The following is a 20029-nucleotide window of genomic DNA, read 5'->3' on the forward strand; positions in this document are numbered from 1 at the left end:
GTGCTAGTTTATGAAAGTATGGAGATTAGGTAGTCTCAGATGGGTAGGGTAGATCCAAAGAGATGTGCGCAGGAAGCATTTCTGGAAACTGAACAGAGAGAGACTTTTGCAGACAAGAAGCAGTGATTTGTATCTAGAGACTTAACCGAGGAGCCCCAGGGAATGGATAAGCTCACTGGTCCCCTTCTTCTTCCTTTCATTTGTCTCCTGCCAGGGCTTCCCATTCGCTGACCTCACCAGGAATGGACAGGTGTCCTGCTGATGTGGTCCATGGGGGTAGAGAGCAGGGGGAGAGGCTGGAGAATGGATCTGGACAGGCAAATAGAAGGATCTTCAGTTTGCCTTCTGTTTCTAAACCGAAATGAGTATCGATGAAAGAGTAAGGCAACGTTGGGGTTGTCTTGGACGTATGTACACGTATGTGTGAGAAAAGAGGAAAACAAATCTCACTTCTTTTTTCTTTTGCACATTTAGCTGTCCAGTTCCTTAAGAACCCTAATGGTCAGTGCCATTGCATTGTCTCTAATGAGGTGGGGCAAAAAGGGTTAATATGATAGTTATAGTAGATGATGCCTTTGTTTCAAATTGTTCTTGAATGTTCCTTTCAGTCAGTAATCAGAGTGGGACTTGATCTGAGTGGCAGTTCTGAAAATGGATAAAAAAGTAATTTTCTTTTGTATGTAGTGGACCTATAGGGCATTATTTCACTCAATTCCATGTGCTTGATAAAAACAAAAAAACACAAATAATAAATATTTACTATAAGGCCATTCCAGACAGGCCTGGTGTTTCGTCTAGTTTCTCAACTGAAGAAACAGCAATTGGTTTCGATGTTGAAACAAAAGCTGACCGGGCAAGGTTTACTGCAAGACACTAAAGTATGTACTAAACCACAAGTATCTTTCTTTGTGGGCGATCTAAAGAATGTTCAGGAGTAACTTTCTCTGAGATTCTTTCCCCCCGATTTAATTGCTGAGTAAGATACACGGCTCTGCTGTGTGGCCCAGTAGATGACTCAGGGAGAAAATAGTCATTCTGCATAATGGTGGGCTGGCTCCGTGCATTTCAAAGAGGCCTACTGAGTTCTTGTCTTTTATTAGGGCTGCACCCTTATAAATATAAAATATAATTGTACATCAACAGGCAGTGTAGAAAGGACACAGTCCTCCGCGATGTAATGGTGGCCTGAGTCTCGTTCCAGAAACAGGATAGGCTTCTCCTGTCTTGGGATCATTCTCCTGTGCCCTGCCGCCCACCGAGGTCATCCTGTGGCCTGTGGCAGGAGTGCCCACACAATTCTCAGGTACCTTGCACCTGGCACATGGCTCGAACTATAGTTGTGCCCCTTCCAGAACTCTGCCTTGGCAACTGTGGCATCCAAACTGGGCCGTATCTCAAGAGGTTTTTCAATCCAAAGGGTTTCACCTTGAGGTTTTAGCCCATAGCAGTAAAATAGACTTCTGGGGAAAAAAATGCAAACTCGTGGTCTTGATTATCCTTGACATTTAAATCGGAACTCTAACTAAATGCATTGAGGTCTGTTTTCATAGGGTAGGTTGGTTTTCTTGGCTGTGCAAGGGTACCTGCCAACGCGTAAAGGTAGGCGGTTCATCACGTGGACGACCTACTGTAGGCTATGTCTGCATGGCGGCCGAGGGTGAAACCGACACCTACAACAGTCACTTCCGGTTGCCTGGGTGGGCTGCAGTCTTTGCCTGCAGCGGAAAGGCTCAAAGATACGGGATTTGACCCTGGGGTGGTGATGGGGGATACAACTTGCATCGATTGTGAGAAGAAGTGATTAAAATTTGGTTTCGGCCTAAAAATGAGCATTTTCGTGTTTTTGAGTTTCTGCTGCAGACGAGGCCGTGTGGGAGATGGGTGATATACAGCATCACATTTCCACTTTTATCCACACGACAATACACGACAAGGAGTTTACAGATGGAGAATCTCTTTTTCTCTTGCTTTCTTTCTCCTCTGTATAATTTGTTTTACATTTGAACCCTTCTTTAATCCTAAATCTGTTTTGGACTCAGCCATTTTTTTTTGTTTTTTTCTGACCTGCTGTCACAAGCTGTTCCCTCTCTCTCCTGGATGATCAGTCGTCCCCTAATTAACATCCCTGTTTCTACTTGGGCTGCCTTCAATGTACGTTCTGCTGTTTGCTAGACTTCACTTGAAAAATACAAAGCTAGGGGCGCCAGGGTGGCTCAGTGGGTTAAGCTACTGCCTTCGGCTCAGGTCATGATCTCAGGGTCCTGGGATCGAGTCCCGCATCGGGCTCTCTGCTCAGCAGGGAGCCTGCTTCCTCCTCTCTCTCTCTCTGTCTCTCTGCCTACTTGTGATCTCTGTCTGTCAAATAAATAAATAAAATCTTTAAAAAAAAAAAATTTCAGGTCCTGAGACTTACAGTAGCTTTAAAAAAAAAAAAAAATACAAAGCTAATGACGCCTCCCCTCCTTCAACCCCTGAATGGCCTCCCTTTGTCCCTTAGAATAAAGTCCATGTTCCTGTGTCACTTCCCATGGGTCTCCCAGGGCTGACCTTTCCCTGGCTTCACTCATGTCCCTTCTCTCCCTCCTCTGTCCAGACTTCCTTACCAGCTTGAGCTGTAGTTATAAATATTGAAAGGTTCTAAGTTCTTGGTGATAACTGAATATTCACTTTAAAATAGCGTTTTGAAAATAATAGATTATTATGGATTATAGTATTTGGGGAACGGTTTAGTGACAGAGCTGCATGTTATGAAACAGTTTCATAATCTGTAACCCTCCTGTGAAAATGATCATAAACTGCTTTTTAATTTTTTTTAATCGTCCGAAGTAAAGTTTTCCCTCAAAGATTGCTTTTAAATCACAATATTGCTGGGGTATTTGCTTTTGCCTATGCAATACCACGAAGAGATCAGTTGCTGCTGTGTAACTGTGTTTGTTTATGTTAATAAACGAAAGAGGAGAAATTCATCTGTTGGAAAGCTCTTGGCATGTGGAAGGTGAAGTTGGTTTATGTTTGTCAGTCGTTAGTTGATCTGTGAAGTTTAATTCCCAGTCCAACCGGTGTTGAGTAATAGATGTGCAAATGTTGGCCCTGGCTTTGGTTAGCTTCTTTCTACTGAAATTTATAAACACCTCTGGGTTGTTGCAATTTACAAAGATTACAGTTTGCCTGAAACTAATGATTCAGGAGGATGTAGGAAGGTCCCTTCGTTCCTCTTTCAGACCTTATTTTTTTCAGGCATCTTTTAATAGATGAGAATAACTGAAGGTAGAGAAACACAGCTAATGCTGGTTAGTGGCGAGACGTAGGCATTTTAGTTGGTTTTCAATGTTAAGGAGTCATTGATATTTTGGTATGTGCTGCCTGCCAGTTACCTTTTTCTAACTGGTGCCAGTTCCTCTCTGAAAGGAGATTTGGGGACAGAGAGGTTTCTAGAAGCCAGTGAACCCGGCTTTCTTATTGGTGACAGTTTGAAAAACAGTGGCTGTGGAGACCTTCACTTTGCAATACAACTTGAATATTACTGGAATGTATTCTATTCCTGTCTGTTACCTGCATCTGTTTTGTAACTTTCCATGCACCTTTCCCTGGTTCCCAAATTAATTAATTTTCCAACGTGATTTACAACTGTGATGTAGCATTTGTGGTGTCTGTTGTGTAATTGTGAGAGTAGTCATTTTTGAAGGTTGGCTTGTTGTTGGAGAGTTCGGAATAGTAAACCCAAACACGACAGTTCTGTTTGTGTGCTTATAAAACGGACCAGTCTGGTTGCATGAGCTTAGAGCTGTCTTCTTGATTCCCATAAAATAATTTCTTAGGTGGTACCTTCAAAAGTAGGCATTTAGAAAGACAGAAATGTCTCAACCAACTCGTGAATATAGAAGAAAATTTTCTGTTGTGGGTCAGCTGAAAGGTGAAGTTGGTTTTGAGTGTTAGCAATGAAATACTGACCTTTTGGGATACTCTGTGAGATTCTCTGAGACAAAATAGCTTTGTAATATTTGTTTCTTTTACTAATTTATGACTTTTGCAATTTTAGTGCTAAAAGGAATATTCTTTAGGGGAAAAAAAAAACACTGGAAGTGACATTTCACTAAGCTCTCAAGAGTTTCTGTTTGTTTTCAAATAAATAAAAATGCTGTATGTGATGCTCTTTGCCGACACTCTTGTATGTTTCACAAGTCAGTTTGCAAAAAACGAAGCTATTTTTTGGTGAAGCAAGGTGAAAATTCTGAGTCGTGAATCCCAGTTGCCTGAAACAAACTTCCAACTGTGGATCTACTGCCGGAAGATTCTTGACATTCTTACTCTGTTTGGTGGAAAAAGTTATTTTACTCTTAGCGATAATCAGATACGTGACACCTGCAACTGACAACTTTGTTTTCGAACCAGGTCTGTCTGGTACTTGTGGAAATCTGACAAGGAAGAAGGGGCAGAAGAACAAGGTGGGCGTGTGACCTTCAGCAAAAAGGATCATTGGAGCAATCAAGTTCATTTCTCATCTTCTTTTATGACACCCACTATAGATGACTGCTCTCGATATACGGTCCCATGGATTTAGAAATGAATATAGCTTGCGTACTGCTGTATCAGGGGCAACTCCTTATTGCTTACTACCACCTTTAGAAACAGAAGGTCTGAAATGCTTAGGCTGGAGTGGCAAGTTAACTCACCACTGGATTCCTGATCATTCTTTAGATCTTAATTAGATAGCATATCTTCTACCTTGGCCCTGCAAATGCCTCGTGGTTGCAAATTTATTTTGAACGAAAGGCAGATGCTTTATCTGTAAGTCATCCATTCCTGCCTAAATGTTTTGGGCTATAGATCAGTGGGCCCTTTATGAAATCATAGCCAGCACTTTTACTAAATCTTAATGGGCCGCTTACATTTAATGGCAAATGGGACCATACCTTGAGCTTTCCCAGACCGGTCTACTGCACTTTAACTGGTAAGAAGCAAAATGAATTTGGGGTACCTGAGGTCAGACTGAGCATGATAGTAAGCAAGTAACAGACTGTAGCCAGGATCGTCTTCTAGGGAAGACATTTTGGGCACCAGTCAGGCTGTAATACATGAACTATGTTTAAATATATATTGTAAACACAGGTCATGATCCTAGGATCCTGGGATTGAGTCTGCTTCTCCCTCCCCTTCTGCCCCCAACCCTGCTTGTGCTCTCTCACACTCTTTCTCAAATAAATAAACAAACAAACAAAAAACTTAAAAAAAAAAAAAAAAACTTTACAGAATATCTTCTTGATGATCACAAATGATTTTAGATTTGGAAGGGGCTGTTTTAGGATCCTTTTAAACCCAAGGTCCTCTGCAGTGTCTTTCTTACACCCACAAACATCCACATAAGTGAGCTTCGCTTAAATTGACTCTCCCACTGCTGGGATATCCCTTGTTCTCTTCTAAAGCATACCTACTGGTGCCCCCTGTTAGCTGACTAGCTACTCAGGAGGGCCCCCTGCAGGCCATCACAGCTCCCTGTAGGTGAGTTAATGTTCCCCGAGAAACCGTGTTGTCTGTCTTCATACTGGTTAATGCCCATGGTGCTTGCTATTATCATTATATAACATCATGAAATAGTATGTAAGTGTATTTGCATACTAACTACATCTATTTACATACTAACTTACATGTCATTACATGTAAGTTTGATAAGTGAGCTGTTTCAATAAAAATAAGAATGGAAGACTTTGGTAAGACCCTTGAGTCTGAAAACATTCACTATCAAATTAGGAATAATTGGGCGCCTGGGTGGCTCAGTGGGTTAAGCCGCTGCCTTCGGCTCAGGTCATGATCTCAGGGTCCTGGGATCGAGTCCCGCATTGGGCTCTCTGCTCAGCAGGGAGTCTCTTTCCTCCTCTCTCACTCTCTCTGCCTCTCTGCCTTCTTGTGATCTCTCTCTGTCAAATAAATAAATAAAATCTTTAAAAAAAATTAGGAATAATCTATCAGATGGAAACAATTTAAACAATTATATCTTAGGACTCTGTACTTAGATTTCTTTTCTACTGTCTTCATATGATTTTACGTTAAGTGAAATCTAGAAATCATGGATAAAGTGTAATAGGTCCAGCCTTTGGGGGAAAAGGACACTTATAGGTGTATTCAAGGTAGAGGGCAAGGCCATATGGGAAGAGAAGCATTTATTTCTTCTTTGGTGGTTGGGATCGTTGTGTTTGAAGGACTTTGCCATTCACCAAGAAGCTATTGGTGCTGATCACTTTGGTTAAGAGGGATTCGGTCACTGACTGTAGCTGCCCCTGGGTTAATCCTACTATGTATTTACACAGGTAAGGCTCTGACAACTTCTCCATGAAAGAAACCCAAGTTTGTTTGACTCTGTGTTTCACAGACTTTTTGGAATTCTTAACTCTTTTCTGGTTTTCATTTCTGGGGAGTTAAATTCCAATGTAAAATTTCAATCCTCCACTGTTCTGTGCTACTTGTGAGAGCACAGTGTTAAGAATTTTGCCATGCTGTGGGGAGGAAAAAAAATGCATCAGCCATAGTCTTAGTTCTTGAGTTTACTGTCTAATGTGGAAAAAACATAATTGAATGGACTGATACAAATGTGGTATGGCAGATACAGAAGTATTTTATATGTGAAGAAATTGGGGTACAAAGAGGTTTAAATATCTTACCTAGAGTTGGACAGTAGAGCATGGATAAAAAGCCTGATACATCTGACTTTGAATCTAATATTCTTTTCAGTTTATTTTTAAGATTGTATTTATTTATTTGAGAAAGAGAGGGAGAGAGAGAGCACACACGTGGGTGAGTGGGGGTAATAAGAGGGAGAGAGAGAATCCCAAGCAGGTTCTGCACTGAGTGTAGAACCCAACTCAGGACTTGACTCCATGACCCAAGGCCAAAACAAGAGCTGCATGCTTAGCCGACTGAGCCACCCAGATGCCCCTTTTTTTAGTTGAATAGCATAGTTTGAAGAATCATTAAGTCTGACAAATATACAGTAAGCTCCCATAGTTTTCAGCTAAATTAGCTTAACTCTATATTGAATTATAAAAACAATTTTATCACTAACTCAGATTTCCAAATTTGTTTTCTAGAATATAGAATAGTAACATACAAAGTGATATGTATCCCCTTTTTCTTAAGTATGCTTTGTTTTAAGTACTTAATGAGGTTTAGCATTATTCTTCAGTAAACCAGTCAAACTCATTCCCTCCCCCCTCAGCCATATTGGGATAGAAGGTTTTTTTGTTTTTGTTTTTGTTTTTTTGGCTTTTCCCTCAAGAGGTAGCCAGTTTGTTGGAGTCTCACTGAAATATGTAGAAAGCCATGCATGACTGAGATGTCTAAAGGCCCATCTTCCATGTTATAATATCAAGAAGTAGCACAAGAGGGTTTATATTGAAAAACACATTTTTTGGAAAGCATTTTAATAGCTTGTTTCAATTTTCTCCATTAAAAGACCAAAGAAGAGAGTATAGACTTTTTTTTTTAAACTCATCTATGTAAATTAGAGAATATGCTTTATTGACATGGTATCCTTAGACAATGAGCATAAGGGTACATAGTGGTTATTTGTTGACATGGTTAAGCTTAGACAATAAACTTCTATCATGTTTATACGTTATAAATGTTTTCCTTACTATAGTAGAAGTTCCTTACTGGAGACAAGATAAGAATGATTTAAGAAAATAAGAAAAAAATCTAAAGTATCATTTGTAGCAGCTACTGAGGCCATTATTTCTTTGTAAAACTCAATACAGATGTTTAAGAGGCAAACAGATAATGTACATTTCAATTCTGTGTTTTCCCTTTATAAAACTGAAGGATACCGAGTCTCCTTAAAGTTTTGAAAGGACATGCTTGAATGTTTCATCATTTCATAACTTTCCCTCTTGGCTCTTCTTTTTTCCCTATTCATCTGACAGTGCTTCTTTCTTTTGCAGATCTGTTTGGTTTTAAACTATAATCCCAGAGCCTTAAGCACATCTCCTTATTTCGTAGAAGTGAAATCTGACAAGGGCTTGAATAACTGAACGGTTTTAGAATTCGTAAGATGGCAGGTCAAAAACACGGATGGAGTGTGTCAGCTCGTCCAGAGAGCAGCTGAGAGCTGAACGTTTATAATAGTCCATTTTGCCTGCAGCCTGGGGTCGGTGGTTGGGGTGTGTCAAGTACTATTGGGTCAAATTGTGAAGGACTTGTGTGACAGGTTCAGGGATTTCGTATCCTTAAAGAATGGTAATGGTGAACTTGGAAGGAGATGTGGAATGAGAGAAATTTGGGGGAAGGGTATGAAAGCAAAAGCTATTTTTTCCCTAATATATCCATTAGGGAAGCACAGTCTAACATATTAGCTATAGATTATGAAGTTTTGTATCATATGATCCCCCTGATATGAGGAAGTGGTGATGCAACATGGGGGCTTAAGTGGGTAGGAGAAGAATAAATGAAACAAGATGGGATTGGGAGGGAGACAAACCATAAGTGACTCTTAATCTCACAAAACAAACTGAGGGTTGCTGGGGGGAGGGGGGTCGAGAGAGGGGGTGGGGTTATGGATATTGGGGAGGGTATGTGCTATGGTGAGTGCTGTGAAGTGTGTAACCCTGGCGATTCACAGACCTGTACCCCTGGGGATAAAAATATATGTTTATAAAAAATTAAAAATTAAAAAAAAAATTATGACATTTTGGGTTTTAAATCCAAAATCTTAAACCACTCTTGCCTTAGGTATAACTACCATGTCTACCAAGAATAAGAAAAAAGAAAACAAAGCTGTGTATGGGGTTGGTTTGTTCCCTATGGTTGTTGTTGTTAATTTAATTGTTTATTTTAAGGTGAAGCAACTGCATTAAGGGGTGCGTTTGTGGGATTATTTCCCTGAAACAGACTTCTGTGCCCTCAGATAATCCCCCTCCTCACGAAGATTTCCATTGCTTCCTCTGTGTGAGAGCCCACCAACGTATGGAGGAGATTGCGAAGAGATAGGATTCAAGTAAGCTGTGAAGTGGGTTTACAACCTGGTACAGTGCACAAAAGGAAAGCCCAGGGAGAGACCAGGAGGCCCCGTTGCAGGGCCAGCCTGGAAGGTTGTGGAGACTGGGCTCAGGAAGCCATGAAAGGGAGACAGTGTGGAGAAGTTCAAAGACGTTTTGGTAGAATTGGCAGATTTGGATGACTGTAAGAGAGGCAGAAAAAAAAAATGAGTGCAGTTTGTGATTTGGGGCACAGACGGGACGCTGAGAGATCACTGGTGGGCAGATCAAAGAGAAGGGAGGTCCGTGGCTTGGAAGCAGTCGGCTTGGGTTTCTGCTGCTGCACTTTGGTCTAAAGCATTTCTGTCATTCAGAGGAAGCCTGAAAGTTTCAGAGAGAGCAATGATCTCCATACTTATCAACATTCTGGGTCTAGCAAGGGGTGTAGTTCCTGCTTCCTGCTAAAGCCACCTTAACGTGAGTTTCAGTGTACGTGCCAACGAGTGAGTTGGCAGCCTTCCACCCTTGGTTGGCCATGGGGTTGCTTGTGACTTTTGTAATGTATTAGTGTATCCATAGGTATTCAGAGCATTGGTAGTCTAGCACAATTATGTCAAGCTTTTACTATATATATAGGATTCTATAAGAGATGTGGTTACCCAATAGATGTATTCGAATCCATGTAATAATCAGCTGATATAGCGCATCTTTACCAAAGAAAGTAATCACAAATCTGATTCTGTCTTACAAAGGCATATGCGTACTCCTCACTGTGAGAAATGCTTGTCTGAAGGACATTGAAGACACACATGTGTAGGTGGTTGGTTGTGAGTGATCTAAAGAAAATGAAGTTAGTAAAAAAATATATATATATCTTCTACCAGAAATGCGGCATCCATTGAGAATTGGGCAGTGTTATTATACATTATTATTGAAATGAAATGAAACATGTAAAATGAATGAGTTATATTTTGTAAAGTACAGCCACTTCGTGGGCGATGTATTTGTAGCACGGTTTTGTTATGTGTTTCCTGATGCGAGGGAAATGTAAATGGTGATGCAGTGTTCTGAGGTGATTTAGATTTTGGAAGGATAAATGAAATGGAATTTTTGATTGGGATGAATGCATTAAATTGTTTGGTTCTACATTTGATTTTGCTTTATGTATAGACTTCATAATAGGGTTTCAAATACATAAAAGGGAATTCATTCCATAAGCTAGAGTCAGAAATTCATTTTAAATATTTAATGATTTAATTAAGTTTTATTAGTGTGATGCTCTTTGCTTTGCCGATTAAAAATTGACAAGGGCCTCATCTGTTTTTTCTCTCTTTTTCTCCCTTTTTGGATAGTATCTTGGTTAGATTTGTTTGTTCTGTATCTTTATAAACAGTGATAAATACTAATTTTTCAAAATAAATGCTCTTTTTAAACATCTGAAGTTGCCAAGAGATAAATAATAAACAATCATAAAGCATTAAAATCAACAGAATTTACTCATTGCCTTGCCCTTTGCTTCAAAACTGATATTTTATACTGTGTCTCTAGAGAAAATTTGATTTGCTTTACTCCAGTTTTCTCTCTATACTGATGATCTTTGCCAGAGTGCGGGAGGTGTTTCATGCCCCAGCTCTCCGGCCGGGTGCTCAGGATGCTGGCCATTGCACTGGACTTTAGGGCATGGCCAAGAGTGAAGCAGATGGTGGTCCAGCAGACAGTGGACAAGAGGAAATTCCATGAATCACACCACTATCAACAATGGGTTCACTGTGAGGTGTTCGTAGGGAGTGAAGGTACCCCAAGTTTATACCTCAGGTATACATACAGGTACTCCAAGTGGTTATGGAAATACTGTATAAAGTAGAGACAGACTTTGACCATATGCATGTCTATGACCTCTCATATGCATATTTCACTTATGTTAATTAACGTAAGAATCCACGTCACTGTAGCTCTGGATAATTTGGTGGCTTGAGAAATTTTATTGACAAAATGAGAGAAAGGGAAGAGAGTATAGGTTGGAATATTTATCCAACAGGCAACAGTGGATCCTGCGTTGCCAAGAATATGATTCTCCAGACTTCTCTGACAAACCCCCTGCCTTCTGCCCCAGTGGCGATCAAGAGTAAACATTACCTTCAAAGGTGCTTCTGAAGGAAAACTAAAGTATGTTTTGGAGGTAATAGATGTAGGTGGTTGTTTGTTATCCTCTTTCTCTCTAGAAAAATATAATCAACCAAAATTTACCCTTTCCTTTTGTCAACTTTCCAAGACCCAGGAACACAGACTGTTAGTAGATAGGCAGGTATCGCAGAGCCTGTTGGAAGTTGGAATGGTGTTATTCAAGATGAGGACTGAGCTTCCCATTATGGTAGTCATTAGCCACACATGGTTATTAACATTTAAGCTTAAATAAAGTCACAGTTTATTCCTTCAGTGTCGACAGGTGTTTTGTGGATGCCATATTGGACAGCACAGAAAGATTTCCATCATTGTAGAACATTCTACTGTACAGCACTGGGTTAGAAAGTATGGCATATGGTACCTAAGAAACAATATCCTTTTATCGATATTATTAGACACAGTAAAACCCCACCATTTCAGTTATGATGAGTGTGTTTTGGGCTTTTTAAGTTTTTAATTCCAGTTGGTTAACGTACAGTGTTATATTAGTTTCAGGTGTAGGTTACAGTGGTTCAGCATTTCCATATGTCACCCCGTGCTCCTCGCTAGGACACTCCTTAATCCCCACCTCCTGTTTCATAACCGCCCACTCACACTTCTCCTCCCTTGTAACCACCAGTTTGTCCTCTAGAGTCAAGAGTCAGTTTCTTGATGTGTCTCCCTTTCTCTTGTTTGCTTTGCACATTTGTTTTGTTTCTTAGATGTCACGTATGAGTGAAGTCATGTGGTATTTGTCTTTCTTGGACGGACTTTGCTTGGCATTATGCTCTCTAGCTCCATCCACGTCATTGCAAATGGCAAGATGTCATTCTTTTTTTAGGCTGAATTCTATTCCATTGTATACGTATACCACTTCTAACTTATCTGTTCATCAATCGATGGACACTTGGGCTGCTTCCGTATCTTGGTTCTTATAAATAATGCATGCATCCCTTTGAATCAGTGTTTTTGTATTCTTTGGGTAAATACCCAGTAGTGCAATTGCTAAATCATAGGGTAGCTCTATTTTTAAATTTTCTGCAGAACCTCCATACTCTTTTCCATAGTGGCTGCACCAGTTTGCATTCTTATCAACAGTGCACGGAAGTTCCTTTCTCTTCACATTCTTGCCAGCCCTGGTTGCTTCTTGTGTTGTGGATTTTAGCCATTCTGAGAGGTGTAAGGTGATAAGTTATTGTACTTTTGATTTGCTTTTCCCTTTTGATTAGTGATATTGAGTGTCCTTCCATGTGTCTGTTGACCATCTGGATGTCTCCTTTGGAGCAGTGTCTGTTCTTATCTTCTGCCCATTTTTCAATTGAATTATTTGTTTTTGGGGGGTGTCGGGTTTCTAAGTTCTTTATATATTTTGGATACTAACCCTTTATCAGCTATGTCATTGGTGAATATCTTCTCCCATTTTGTAGGTTACCTGGTAGGTTTATCAATGGTTTTCTTCATTGTGCAGAAGCTTTTTATTTTGATGTAGTTCCCAGTAGTTCCTTTTTGCTTTTGTTTCCTTGGCCTCGGGAGACATGTCTAGAAAAAAGTTTTTATGGCAATGTCAAAGAGGTCACTGTGCGTGTTCTCTTCTAGGATTTTTATAGTTTCAGGTTTCACATTTAGGTCTTATTAGTCCATTTTGAATTTATTTTTGTGTATGGTGTGAGAAAGTGATAAATATTTCCTGTTCACTTATATGCTAATGTGGGTGCTGCCAGTGGTGAGGCCGCTTTTCTCTGTGATGACGATCCAGGCTCTTCCGTCTTGGGAGTCTGCTCGTCCCCAAATCCTTGAACTGCTGCTGCCAACCGCCTGAAGGGGGACGTTGCACTGGCCTCTTCACCACCTTGACCTGAAAGTGATAAAATCAATTTTCTCCCGTAAATCAACCGGTGAGAACTAGTCGTAGGGCCCACCTAGACGCAAGGCTTTCCAATAGCAACTCTACCTTATGGAATGAAAAGCCATTGAGAAACTGCCAGTTTCTCAGCAGTTGAGAAGCTCTGCAAAACAGAAATGAATTTTATACGGAAAGCAACTAACAGGGTACCTATAGTGGCTCCGTCGGTTAAGCGTGGGCCTTCTGCTCAGGTTGTGATCCTGGCAGGGCTCCCTGCTCCCTGGGGAGTCTGCTTGTCCCTCTCCCTCTGCCCCTCCCCAACCGGAGATTCACTCTGTATCTCTCCCTAGCTCTCTCTCTCAAATAGATAAATAAATAAAATCTTTTTTTTTTTTAAAAAGCAACTCATGGTTAAAGGATAGTTTTCTTCATTGTTGAACTAATTGTGTGCCTTCATCTTTAGCATACGTATATTATTGTTTTCTACCTTTTCTTAAGGAATTGTTTTTCACATTATAATTAGATTATAATTTTACATTATAATTTGATAATCTCTGAAAACCAAATAATAGCTTCATTTTCATGTTCTTGTGCATTTACACACTTTGTGCCTTATAGATTAAGAACAGTCAGTAAGACCAACCTCATTTTTACTTACTTTATATAAAATGTTATAGATCCAATGAATATTTATATTAAAATGGTTGTATATTTTTATGTAGGCTTTTAATTTTATAGGTGAAATAGTGATACTCTGTTCTTAGAGATTTTCTCTTGTGGGTCTGAGTATGATTTAACTTAGAATACTAGAATGTATATAAAATTAGAATTACATTTATCATGTGTAGTGAAGTAACACTTGCAAAGGAGTTTCCTTCATTATATATTATATATATATATATATATATATTCCTTCATTATATATATGAAATATATATGTATTTCCTTCACTATATACAAGTTGCTGGTAAGACTCTCATGGAATTGTCTCTTGTAAATCCTTTCCAAGTTAAAAGATAAATCCATGCTCAATTTCTGCATGTTTTGGTTTGTTTCTTGTGAATTTTTTTTAAACAATCTCTACACCCAATGTGGGGCTAAACACACACAACCCCAAGATAAAGAGTCACATGGTGTATCTCCTGAGCCAGCCAACTGAGCTCAGATCTGCATGTTTTATACATGTGAATATCGTAATTGGATACCCAGTGCCTATATATGTGTAAGCATACTTCTCTTTATTGACCTTGGTTGGCACTTAAAAACCTCAAAAGAAGATAGTTCAAGGAGTTACCCTATGTCTGAATTCATTTTGACCCTTTTCTTTTCTCTAGATATCTCTATCTGTAATCTCTAATACTGCCTATCTTATCTATCTGTCATCTCTACTGACAGTCCTCTGCACAGTAGTGTGGGATTGTAAAAATAACCTTGAGAACTGAAAATGCATAAAACAATTTTAATAGCCATTAGGAAAAAATATAGTTTATCAGTGACCTTCACAATTTTTTGTTAAAACATTAAACACTCTCTTATTCTCAGTCGTAAATGTATAGGGAAATGAAAAAAAAAAAGCAGTAAAACTCTATTTAGTATTTTATAATTTGAAACAGAAATTTGGAGAATTAAAGCGCTTTGTTCCTTTATAAAAATTTTCAAGGGTAGTTTGAACCATGCTTGCTGTCTTCTCATCATGTAACTCATGGACTGAGTATCTTCTGGGCCATGGCAAATTGCCATACTTCGAAGTGTGGATCACCTTCTGGTATCTCATCCTTTGTGCCTTCAGTGTCATGAAATATCCCCGAGCGTTCTTTTAATGTGAAATTTATGTTTTACAGATGTCACTTCCTCCAAGACAACTCGACCCTTTTCATCACAACTAGTTTCCTCGCGTTGGTTGGTACGTCCTCTTTCACTGTGTTTTTATTGGTCATATGTCCAGAGTGTCTCAGCTGGTAGCAAGGTCAACGTCCCCTGGTCAGCCATGCATGAAAGATTCTAACTTAACTTCCAGTGTTAGTGCTGTACATTTCTGTACTCTACTTCCATCTTTGTTGGCCATTACCCTCTTGATTTGATTGTTCTTTTTTTTCCTTTCCTTTTTTTTTTTTTTTGGTAGATGTCAAATGGGATTTTCAATGGGAGACAAAGGAGCAATGGAATGACATGCTTTTCTGTCTGTACCTGCACAAACTAACAGATGTACAGTGATCAGTCACCAACAGACTGACGAAAGTGTGACCGCTGGTCACGGGATAGGGTGCAACATTGACGTTTTTATGTAGAGTTTTGTGGACTGAAGAGCTAGCAACAAAGTTTATACTTCAAATGATTATTCACATTTGATATCTTGCAGTAACTGAAATTCGAACCCTTTTGTTGGAGACCTGTAGTATTTCACTAAACCACGATAGCTGAAATTTGTGTATATTGGAATCGTGCAGACGAGGATTGTTTGTTTCTGTGTGTGATTTCTTTTTATGGAATCCTCTCCCTCCTCCTCAGATCCTTTCTCCTTCTCTGCTATTATGACTTCAGCTGCATCCCATATAAAACAAACACCATGAAGCCCTTTATTTATTCTGCTACAATATGTCTATGACATAAGCTGGGATAGGTTTGAGGAAATGAAGCATCATTGTTGAGAGAAATTGGTAAAATATTTGCCTTTGGAAAATGGAAAAGGGCTCGAATTGGAGAGGGCTAAAAAAACACTGCACCTGCAGGGAGGGTCACACCCAAGTGACTGCACACCCTCTGCACGCCTGGATGTGACGACGTTCCACGTTAAGAGTGAAATGTTCATTACTCGAGATAGTGTAACTTGAAACTAGTTAATTATGGGATTTGAAAAAGAGCAATGCTGATATTTACAAATAAATTAGATGTGATTCTGGTGGGTATATAGAATAAATTGAAACAATTTTAAACTATAAGGGATAAGATTTCTCTTGGGTTATCGACAATAAAATCTCGATTTGTGGTTTTTAAACTTTAAAATGTATTTAAATCACTGGCAGTTTTTATTAAAAGACAGATTCCAGGGTGGGGTCTGAGATTTTGTAGTTTTAACTACCTCACGGGAAATGCTAAGGAGCTGACCGAACATTGAGTATGAAGCATCTAGAACTACCAAGATTCTGCTGTATAGGAAGCCAATGGCTTTAGCAAATACAACTATACCATATTTAAAATTGCTTTATTTGCCTATTTTCTGCTTCCATGACAGTGGAAAATAAGCACCGTTAAGAACTGCTTTGGACCTTCCTTATCTTTCAAGCTTCCTCTTTGTGTTTGCGTTTCCTTTCCGTGCCTTCTGAAAGATTCCTTTCTTTACTCCGACACTGTCATCGCCTTCCAGTCATTCACCAGCTCACCGAATCTGGCTGCTTCTAACTGAGACCCTCTGAATGCACATCAGGACTGCCTCATGGTCACCTGTGTGATGTGTGCACAAGGTCTGGTAATGTTGAGCTGCCTTCATGCAGTTCTCCCCTCTTCTGGTTTCTGGAACATTCTTGCTCTTGTTTCTTCTCCACCTTTTCTGATGTCACCTTCTCCACCTCCTGCAGCAGCTCCTCTGTCCAGACCCTTCAGTGTTATTCTCTCCTTCTCACTGGCCAGCTGCTCCTCACTGGCATTTCCCCTATGGCCCCAGTTGCCCATTCACCATGCATATTTCAGTGACTCCCAAATTTTGATCTTTCTGTCTCTTAAGACTGTCATAGGTTCAATCCCATAGTGACCTTGGGCACTATCCTGACCCTCGTCAGATTCCTCTGATAATATTTCCCATTTCTGTACATGGCAGAGGGGCAGGTTACAGTAACTAGATCAATCTGAATTTATTTCTCTAGGATGGGACATTCTGGTTTGACGCCACTGTTAGTAACAGCTGATTTGATGGATGCATCCAACATAGGAATATGATATATTTCCTTGGTTATGTTTTTGATTGTGGTCATCTCTCTCGATTTAAAACCATACTAAGCATATTGAAAAAAAAATATTTTTTTTGAGAGAGGGTGGGGAGGGAGGGGCACAGGGAGAGGGAGAGAGAGAATCTTAAGGAGACTCTGTGCCCAGGGCAGAGCTGACATGGGCTCGATCTCGTGACCCTGAGGTCAAGACCTGAGCTGAATTTGAGAGTCAGACCCTTAATTGACTGAGCCACCCAGTTGCCCCTAATCAACAGTTTCTTTATCAAGGACTACGTTATACATCAAACGTTTATTTTTATAGATGGAATCTTTGGAATTGTCCACATTTGGAAAATAACTAATTTTGAGTTTACTATTCTATTCCTTTACATTAATAAAAATGTAATATGCTACTAAGACATAGCCTGAAGAATTTTAGCATGAGAAATGTGCTTGATAAACAGGGTATAAATAGACTGTGTTTAGTGCATTTAATTCAACACATAATTATTAAATATTTATGAAGCATCACCATTTGTATTAAGTCTTGTTGGCCTCAAATTTTTCATGAGAAGGAGGCAAATATGTGCCTAAATAATTATAGTCAGATGTGTTAATTTGTATGGGTAAATATTAGTAAAATAGGCTATAGTAATTCGAAGGAGAAGACACCCAATCGATCTAGAGAAGTTATGAGAATTTTCAAAAAGGAAGTGGAATTGGGTCTTTTGGAGACCTCTTGAGGCGTGAAAAGGGGAGAGAAATCTGGATTTCGGAGAAGAGCACATGCAAAGACATTAAACCCAAAAGGGCACTGAGGGTTTGGGAAAAGTGGTAAATCGGTAGGTTCGCTCTGTGTTCTTGGGTGGCGGAATCCTTGAGCCTAGGAATGAAAACTCTGCTCCTCTTCTGTCCTAAAGTCAAACTTCATTATCCTGGTCTTGGAAGAGGGTATAGGGCCCTTGATGAAGGAAATTTCCAGGGTTCAGATTCTTGAAGGATGAAGGCATAAGGCCCTGGGGAGGAACATTCCTTTAGTCCTAGGGAAGAAAGCCAGTGCAGGGATTTCTACAGCTACGTCTAGGGCAATGGCTCCATTGCCAAGTCTGGGGATGGAGCCCACGTTCCTACTGCTCACGGGGAGGTTGCTTGGGGGTGGTTGGATATAGAAGAGGAAGCTGATCATAGGGATTAGAAGGAGATTGTTATTTAAAAACATAATGGTCACTGTCTCTGGCTATAATTAGTGTAATCTAATTTTACTGTGTAGGATCAGAAAGTTAAACCAGAACAATTACACTTCTCAGTTTATGATGTGGTTGTGAATGAATTATTGATTAGCAGTTTTATTCATTTTCAAAGAATTAGAATGCTAGAAACTATACTTAAGCCAAAAGTTGTATTAGACAGAATTAAATCTTTTTTTCCTCTCCAAATTTGATTATTGCCAGCACTTCTAATCTTGTGGTGATTCAAAAATATAAGCGTAACCAATTAGATGCTGGAAATATCAACAAATTAAAATATGGTGAGTCTGTGGGGCCTTGAACTCCTGTGTACTGACTTAGGCCATATATGTGACAGAAGAGTGTTTGGGTTTCCTAAATATGAAACTTCATACCCACTAGTGAGGCCCAAATTCCTAGCTAAAACTCTCTGTCAAGATAGAAATTTGTAGGAGAAGAGCTCTATGGCCATAGGATAATCATATTTCAAGAGGGTTTTCTTTTCAATAGGCCAGTCAGAGAAAGACAAATACCATATGATTGCATTCATATGTGGAATTTAAGAAACAAACCAGCAACAGAAAAAAAGAGAGAGAGAGACAAACCCAGGAACAGACTCTTCACTCTAGAGAACATGCTGATGGTCACCAGAGGGGAGGTGGCTTGGGGGCGGGTGAGATCAGTGATGGGGATTAGGGAGGGCACCTGTTGTGATGACCGCTCCTTCATACCTGGAACTAGTCTAACACTGTGCCTTATCTCAAAGGACTCTTCATCACAGAACATGACTCCGATTTACAGTAAACCAATGTGTTTGGGAAGAAATCCTGCGGTAGCTAATGACACCATTGGGAAATAAAATAGGAAAAAAAAAAAAAAAGATGAAATGGGTCAAGCAGGAAGCAGAGGAAAAAAGAAGGGAGAACAAAAATTGGTAAGAGGTTGTCTGTCCTGGTTAGTGCTGGGTGCTAAGATGAGAAAGGTTCCAGTTGTACCTTAATGAACGTCACTATTGTTGTTATTATTATTATTATTAAAGATTTTAATTTATTTATTTGCGAGAGGGGGAGAGCATGAGCTAGGGGGAGCAACAGAGGCAGAGGGAGAAGCAGGGTCCCCACTGAGCAGGGAGCCTGATGTGGGGCTTGATCCCAGGACCCCGAGATCATGACCTGAGCCGAAGGCAGGCACTTAACCTGTTGAGCCACCAGACATCCCACACGAGTCTTGTCTTATAAAGCTTCCACTTCCTGGAGCAGTGGGTGTTAAGAAATTAAAATTATGTGCCATATGGGTAAGTAAAAGTTAAGGAATTGAAACCCCAAATATAAAAATCGTGCCAAACCTCTTAGTTCTCCCTTGAACTTGGGGACCAAATTAGGAGATTGGAGTCCTTGGGACCAATCAGCATTGCTGATACCACGAATGTGCTTCGTTCCCATGCTTTACACACAGGAGGGGCTGCGGAGAAGACACCCCACCTTTCTCTGGCAGCTGTAACTCCACATACTGTTTGTTCTGCTTAGTCTCTTGGTGGTTCTATTTTGCTAGAATTAACTATAGAAGAGATTTATTTTGCTAGAATTAACTATAGAAGAGATTCATTGGGTGTGGTGGATAAAAGTCCCTTTTCTCAGCGAAAGACATTTTAATCTCAGGAATGTTCATATTCTTAATGAAAGCTCTTAAGCGGGCAGCTGTAGAACCTTATGAAAAAAAAAAAATGAAGTAAAACAGTCCAGTTGAGCAGTAGAGATTCAAAATCCTTAGTAGATGAGACATCTCGATGCCTTACAAAAACCAACTTGTTAAATAAACCGGATATTTTGGCATTGTGTAGACAAAGTCATAGTTCTGTAAACATTAGGTTAGACGGCATCAGATTTTTTTCTGCTGAAGATAGCTCCGGTG

At 39.8% G+C, this 20029-nt stretch overlaps 1 protein-coding gene across 3 annotated transcripts in view; it reads left to right on the forward strand.

The window, feature by feature from the left end:
• LOC309865110 (uncharacterized protein) overlaps positions 1-20029 on the forward strand; it is a 285659-nt gene that overhangs the window by 259761 nt on the left and 5869 nt on the right. For all 3 annotated transcript variants that reach the window (XM_082731325.1, XM_082731324.1, XM_082731326.1), the window contains exon 7: positions 14811-14872. In XM_082731325.1, the coding sequence (XP_082587451.1) occupies positions 14811-14872 (62 nt within the window). The remainder of the gene's footprint in view (positions 1-14810; positions 14873-20029) is intronic.

The sequence above is a fragment of the Mustela nivalis genome, assembly GCF_964662115.1.
Source record: "Mustela nivalis genome assembly, chromosome: 5".
Classification (NCBI taxonomy): domain Eukaryota; kingdom Metazoa; phylum Chordata; class Mammalia; order Carnivora; family Mustelidae; genus Mustela; species Mustela nivalis.